Here is a 7229-nt window from a genome sequence, read left to right on the forward strand (position 1 = left end):
CTAAAAGACTAACTGCCAATAATCACGATGCAATCGACAAATTATAATATAATTCAAATTTTAAAGGGCATTAAACAAAGAAAAGTGAACATTAAAAATGAGTACATGTGCACTGCAAGGAACTTTCCAGTGATAAAAGTATGCTCAGAGGTACTGAGGATGACATCTCTAATCCACCAGGTACTCTTAATAGCTGTCAATGCCTTTCTAATGACTAACACAGAGCATAGGACTTTGCTCACGATTCTCTAATTTTAGGGAATATCAGAATCATCTGGAGGGCTTGTTATAGTAAAAAATGCTAAGCGCCACCCCCAGAGTTTCAGATTCAGGGGTCTGGAGTGGGCCCAGAAAATGTGCCTTTGTAACAAGTTCCAATTGAGGCTGCTATTGGTCCAAGAACTACATTTTGAGAAACTCTCCTTTACTCAAATGTAGGGAATTACAGATAGGTACTAAACCAGTGATTCTCAGCCTAGGCTGGGTTAGAATCACCGGGGCAGTTTTTAAAATTTTTTTTTTTTTTTTTTTTTTTTTTTTTAACGTTTATTTATTTTTTTTGGGACAGAGAGAGACAGAGCATGAACAGGGGAGGGGCAGAGAGAGAGGGAGACACAGAATCGGAAACAGGCTCCAGGCTCCGAGCCATCAGCCCAGAGCCCGACGCGGGGCTCGAACTCACGGACTGCGAGATCATGACCTGGCTGAAGTCGGACGCTTAACCGACTGCGCCACCCAGGCGCCCCGGGGGCAGTTTTTAAATACCTTTATGCTGTCCCCACAAATCAGAGTGAGGCTCCTGCAGGCCACAGCATTTTTAAAAAGCCTGAGGATTCCAATCTGAGCCAAATTTGAGAACCACTGTTATTTTGTTTATTTTATTAAAGTAGTGTTGACATGCAATGTTACATTAGTTTCCAGTGTACAACATAGTGATTCTACAATTCTACTCCCTATGCAATGCTCACAGGTGTAGCTGCCATCTATAACCACACAACTCGATTACAATATCGCAGACCTTCCATCCTCATGACTTACTCATTCCATAACTAGAAGCCTGTACCTCCCGCTCCCCTTCACCCATTTTGCTCACCCTCTCCCTTCTGGCAGCCACCAGTTTGTTCTCTGTATTTGTGGGTCTGTTTCTGTTTTTTTGTTTTGCTTTTTATATGCCACATATAAGTGAAATCATATGGTATTTGCCTTTATGCCTCTGGCCTATTTCACCCTCTAGGTCCATCCATGTTGTGGCAAATGGCAATGGAATATGACTTAACCATAAGAGAGAACCATTGTTTTAAATAAACTCTATTAAGAGCTCTGGGACAAAAGCGTCGTTTTGTCCTTTCACTCTCTTCAACAGATTCCACTGTTACTTCCTTTCCGGGATCCTAGTTCAGGAGCCTGAACTGAACTAACACCACCACTCAACTTGTTTCACAGCTTCCAAATTCCCCTACCACAACCAAGATGTAAGAACAGTTCCACCACCACAGAAAAATCCCCTTTGCCCCTGTGTAGTTAACCCCTCTGTCTACTCTCCACCACTGTTATCTGTCCCGATAGCTTCTGCCTTTCTAGAATGTCATAATGTACTATATTATATAGCATGTCATCTACTGAGTCTGGCTTCTTTCACTTAGCATAATGCATTTGAAATCCATCCAAGTTGTTGCATGTAATTCCTTCATATTATTAATATTTCAGCTGGTGTCAGAACAGCAGAAAAAATAACGTAAGAAGGGAATGTAGACTTTGGAAACTGGATGTTGGAGGAAAAATAAGACCTAGTGTCAAATTCCGGCTATTTATGAATTTATTTTTGTGTTAGGAAAACATTTTCATTAATTTATATTGATATTTTACCATTTTTGTTTTTAAATGAATTCACAAATATTTAAAACATTCCTCAAATTATTTTGAAGCCACCGCAAGTTCAGCTTTACCATTCTATCCTTAGCAGGACCTGACACACAAAGTATTCAGTAATTTTTTTGATGGATTTCAAAAAGATCTGCACTTTACAAAGTTCAAAGTGATAGGTATTACTGCAAAGGAAGATGTTTGCCAAAACCAGACAGACAAGTAGGGAAAGGGCAACTCAAGCAAAATAGTTAAGACAGAGAATACTGAATTTTTTGGTCTCAGGAGATATTATAGTTTTAAAACTGAGAACCCCAAAGAGCTTTTTGTTTATGTGGGTAAAATCTATCAGTAGTGACTACATTATAAAATAAATCAAATGTCATCATCTACAAAATAGTAATAAGAATATTTCATAGCAGGTTATAAGACTTAAATAAGATGTAAAGAGTTTAGCACAGTGCCTGGCCACAATAACTGCTTCACAAATAGCAACTGTCATATGAATTGTCATAGATCACTACATCATATGAAACCAAATGTCATGTGAAATAACATCTTAAGAACATTTCATAAAAGAAATATACAATTTTGTTAATAATTATAAAGAAAAGTTTAGAGCAGTCTCCAACTTCTCCCAACAGATTCTAATTTAACTGGTCTGGGCAGTAGGCTTTTTTAAAACTCCTTAGTGGACTTTGATGAGAAGTTAAGGTTGACAATGACTGGGGGAGAGGCAGGAATGAGAACGGATGAATGTTTCTTAAACTAATGAGCATAGATCCTTTCTGTGTCAGTAAAGCTGGGGTCTTATATTTAGTATATCTAACAAGTTCCCTTGTTAGTATATCTAACAAGGTGATGGTCACTTTGAGTAACAAGAATAAACTTGCTTTACAGAAATGAAGTCTCTGTCTTATATAGCAAAGGGAAATGCAATTGAGGATCTTGGGGGACTTATATAGAAAGGTTTAGATTTCATATAGTAAACATAGGTAGTTAGATTATAGGCTTGGAGGACTAAATCTAACCATTCCTCATGTGGCAGAAGAAACTGAAGTCCATTCTGTTTGCCCAGGATCACACAAATAAGTCAATCTTACTGTTCGATTCTTCAGTAGATTACTGGCAGCAGCTGTCAAAGTGTGAAGTCCTCCAACCACTGGCAGTCCCAGAACCCTAAGGATTTGCAAATTGAAAACTATTCTCATAATACTAAAAAGTCATTTGTCTGTTTCACTATGTTGCTATCTGCACTCATGTTGCGTAAGTCATGGGTAAACACTGCTGGCAAATTAAGCATGAATCAAGACAACAGCACCAAATTGTGCCAGTAGTTACTGTATTCTTCACCTCCAGATACACACCCACAGAGGACAATTTAAGGCTGTGCTTAATGAAACAGTAAAAATTAACTTTACTGAACTTCAACCCTTGAATCTTTTTTAATACTCCATGGGGGAAACTGCGAAGATTAGGCTGGAGTTTCTGCTGCTGCACGTTAAGGTGTGCTGGCTATCTCTTAGGAGTAATGTAGGAGCTGAAAACCAAGTCAGGCACTGGTTTCAAAGGAGTATCGCTTTGACTTGACAGTACGTGTGATTATGGTTATTCAGACTTGGACATTTGGCATATTTTGTTGAAATGAACAAACAGAACCTATCACCTCAAGAGGAAAAAAAAAAAAAAAAAAAACCTGACAGTATTTGTTCCCAAAGATAAAATTCGACAGTTTAAATGAAACTCAGAATTTTGGAAAACTTGTATCCACAACTGTGGGCTTGACAGTTTCTCAGTACTTATTTCTGGAACATTTCTTCTGACAAGATCAGTGGTAATAATAATGAATGTGATATGTTAACATTATATATTGAAATATATCCATATTTGGAATATCTGCATCACTCAGTGAACCAGTATTTTCCAAATAATCAATGCACGATGTTATAAAACCATGCATGGGGCAGAAAGATCCATTCAAGTTCAACAGGGATCAACAAATTTTAATGTAACAGAATGAAGTTTATTCACAGGGTTTCAGATTCCATTATTTCAACTAACCTTTAGAAAGCTTCTATTTATTGAGTTTTGGTGTCATATTTAAGAATATCCACAATTACCTAAACAATACTCCTCTGCGAGGTACCACTAAAACGGGATTTTCTTCATACACTTCAACCAAAATAACATTTCAAAAGACTGAATGCAAAAGCAGACATAAGAATCTAGCTCTTTTCTCCCAAAGCATAAGAAACTTAAAAACTGAGAACAAACTGAGGGTTGATGGGGGGTGGGAGGGAGGGGAGGGTAGGTGATGGGTATTGAAGAGGGCATCTTTGGGATGGGCACTGGGTGTTGTATGGAAACCAATTTGACAATAAATTTCATACATTAAAAAAAAATTTTGTAAATAAAAATAATTAAAAAAAGAATCTAGCTCTCTTCTAATAAGCCAGGAATTATAGGAATTTGCAGAAAATTAAACGATAGCCCTTATTACTAATTTTTTCCTGTTCCAACATCTAGTTTCAAACTCCTCAATTCCCTTCTCATTTTATTTTTTTTCCTGGTGTATCATCACCAATTTCAATGACTTCCTTTATTCATCCATCCAATGTCTACCTCAATTCCACTTTCTTTTGATATTACTCTCTGTTCTCTGAAGTCCTGTATCATTTATAAAATCATACTTTGGTTTTCAGTACTTACAATACCTATTTTAAGAATTTTTGTTTTCCCACCTATCTTCAGGCCCACTTAAAAGCTACTTTGTTTTGTTTACATCCTCCCACAATTTATAGCACAACTCATATACATTAAATGTTTATTAATTGATAACTGCCAAGATATTCCTGCCAGACTTTGATACTGGTTCCATGCTCATTTTGTTTTCTTCTAAACCAACTGAATATGATAGTCTGTTCAGGAACTCCTGAACGCGAGAACTCCGTAAGTACAAGACTGGATGGCTTTGGAGACATGGCCACCCTCTATAGTTTCCATTTTCTCCACCAAGAAGAGTAAATAAAGTATGTTCCAGTGTAAAGGCAGTATTATTTTCTGGGAGAGTGAAGGTAGCAAGAGATAATTTTCCAAAAGTTTTCACATTTTTTTCTTTGTAGCATTTTTTCTGAAACATTTACCAGCAAAACATACTACCCGGCTTGCAGACATTGTAGTGGAATCTAACAAGTCTTGATTTCCAGAACTGAAGTTAGCAGTTTTAGGGGCTGATTTTTGTTTTCTGTTTTAGTAATTGCAAAGCAGCAAAATACTTTGGGACACAAAGTACCCAACAGGATAAGGAGAGTGAGAATGGGGAGGGTTATGGAGAGAAACAAATTGGACCCCCAAATAAAACAAGCCCAAGGGTTTTAATAGGAGGCAGTAAAGTAAAAACTAGGCCATTTGGGCTATTTAGGCCCACGTTTTGATCACTAAACAGGAGTAAGACGACTGGGAAAGGTGGTACCTGAGGTCAGATACATTTTAGTATACACACCCTGATACTGGCAGTAAAGAGGGCTACAGCTCTTCCCTACATAGGTTTCTACATCTATCACAAAAGACTGAAAAGGAATGTGAAACCGGGAAGTCAGAAGGAACACCTCACGTCATCAAAGCATCGCACAATCGGTACAGAAGGTTGCAGACTTAATCCCAAGGGTAGGGAACACGGACAAACAATTTTGGGAAGCAGAGGCCTCCTGCCAGATCAAGGCCAGAGCCTACTGAACTTGCAAAGATCAGGCGCTGCTGCCCCACACCTTGCGCTCCCGTCTCACGTGGGGACCAGGGGCCACTTCTCCCTCTGAACCCGGAGGGTCTCCTCCGTTCCCAAACTCCACCCGCCCCAGTGCTCTAGTGAGGGATGAGGGCAAGAGTTTCGATAATGGAAACCTACAATACTAGACGTCATCAGGGAAAATACATCAAAATACAGCCGGAAATCAGTGCCTCCGTACCCACTCCGAGCGCAGGCCCCGCCCCGGAGCAGAGGAGCCCCCAACAGTCCAAACTAAAAGGGGGGCGGGGCGGGACGAGGAGGGTCTCCCAGGCCCTAACAGACCAGCTGCCGGGCCGACCGGCCCCTCCCTCTCTCCCACCAGTCCAAACACTGGGAAAACTATGAGCACCTCCCCTACCAGTAATAAGAGGCCGAATATGCACCAGCCGATCACCAGCTCCGCTGAAGCCGCGCCAGAAGGCGCCGCCGCCGCCATCTTCACTTCCGGCCCGGAGACTTGGGCACGGAGGGTGGGGAAAGGGGAGGGGGAAAGGGGAAAGAGTGTGAAGGACTCTGCGCCCGTGCACCCTAAAGGTTAAAGGGGCGGAGGAGGCGGAGGGGACGGGAGGGGCGGAGCAAATGGTTGCCAAGGAGCCCCAGCCCTCTAGCGTCCCCTGGCGCTGAGCCGGGCGGGGGCGGGGCGCGCCCGGGACGCCGTGACGTCACCGCGCTGCTCACTCCCGAGGTGAGGTGAAGGCTTTAAGTCAGGGTGTTGTTTTACTGCATCGCAACCTTATTAGAAAAATTGGTTCGGCCCAAGCTGATAGACGGGAAAGCGAGGGAACTCCACAAGGCCTGGATTGGGTTTTTCTGGAAATTCAAGCCAACATTAGGAGTTTCAACTTTCTCCTAGAAAGGAAGTTTGTCCTTAGTGTCCAAGACAGAATGGGCCATGCAGTTAGCAGAGCTCACCAGGTTGCGGGAATGGCCGTCTGAAAAAAAAAAAAAAAAAAGTTTGCCCAATGCCTAAATGACTCTAATTTGCTGACATTGGGGCCCCCAGCCTGAGTAACTGTTTCACTGGACATGGGCTTATCACATGGTGCTGTGGCTTTTCGATTTACCTCTATACATGACTGTGAATTTGCATAATGACTTTGTGAACATTTTCATAGGGAAATTGCAGGCTCTCCTAATATTCATAAATGAACGAAACAGTATGGTAGGCCCTATTGAGACAAGGAGATAGTTCCTGGGATAGCTCGCCTGGGTCCCCTGCAGTCGGAGTACATATTAAACCACTAAATTGAAGGAGCATAACTTGTAATCAAGACACAATTTATGAATTAAGCCTACCATATCTTTACAATGCATTATGTGGTGGTAAATTATTCCCTACCACCCTACCTAAGACCTACTTCTAGCTGAATCCAGAAGTAGGGAAGGAGTGGGGACGAAGGGAAGAGAAAAGAAGAAAATAGAGGAGAGAACGGTTTTAACATAAGATTATACTGTCATAAATTGGCTTTGTGTTTTCTGTACCTGTGAATGTTTGATCATGTCTTTCTTCTGTGCAACATTCACTTTTCTGGAGACATCTTCCCTATATAGTTTCCTTAAAGTGAATAGTGACATCTCT

At 41.0% G+C, this 7229-nt stretch overlaps 1 protein-coding gene across 2 annotated transcripts in view; it reads right to left on the reverse strand.

The window, feature by feature from the left end:
- Window positions 1-6277, reverse strand: part of LMBRD1 (LMBR1 domain containing 1) — a 118723-nt gene extending 112446 nt beyond the window's left edge. The window contains exon 1 of one of the 2 annotated variants that reach the window (XM_025925288.2): window positions 6009-6277. In XM_025925288.2, the coding sequence (XP_025781073.2) occupies window positions 6009-6086 (78 nt within the window). In that variant the 5' untranslated portion in view covers window positions 6087-6277. Of the gene's footprint in view, window positions 1-2966; window positions 3029-6008 lie in introns of those variants that run through there. The other variant, XM_086707172.1, reaches the window with a different exon arrangement.
- Window positions 6278-7229: the final 952 nt, after the last annotated feature.

The sequence above is a fragment of the Puma concolor genome, chromosome B2, assembly GCF_028749965.1.
Source record: "Puma concolor isolate L17-30 chromosome B2, mPumCon1.1.hap2, whole genome shotgun sequence".
Taxonomy (NCBI): Eukaryota; Metazoa; Chordata; class Mammalia; order Carnivora; family Felidae; genus Puma; species Puma concolor.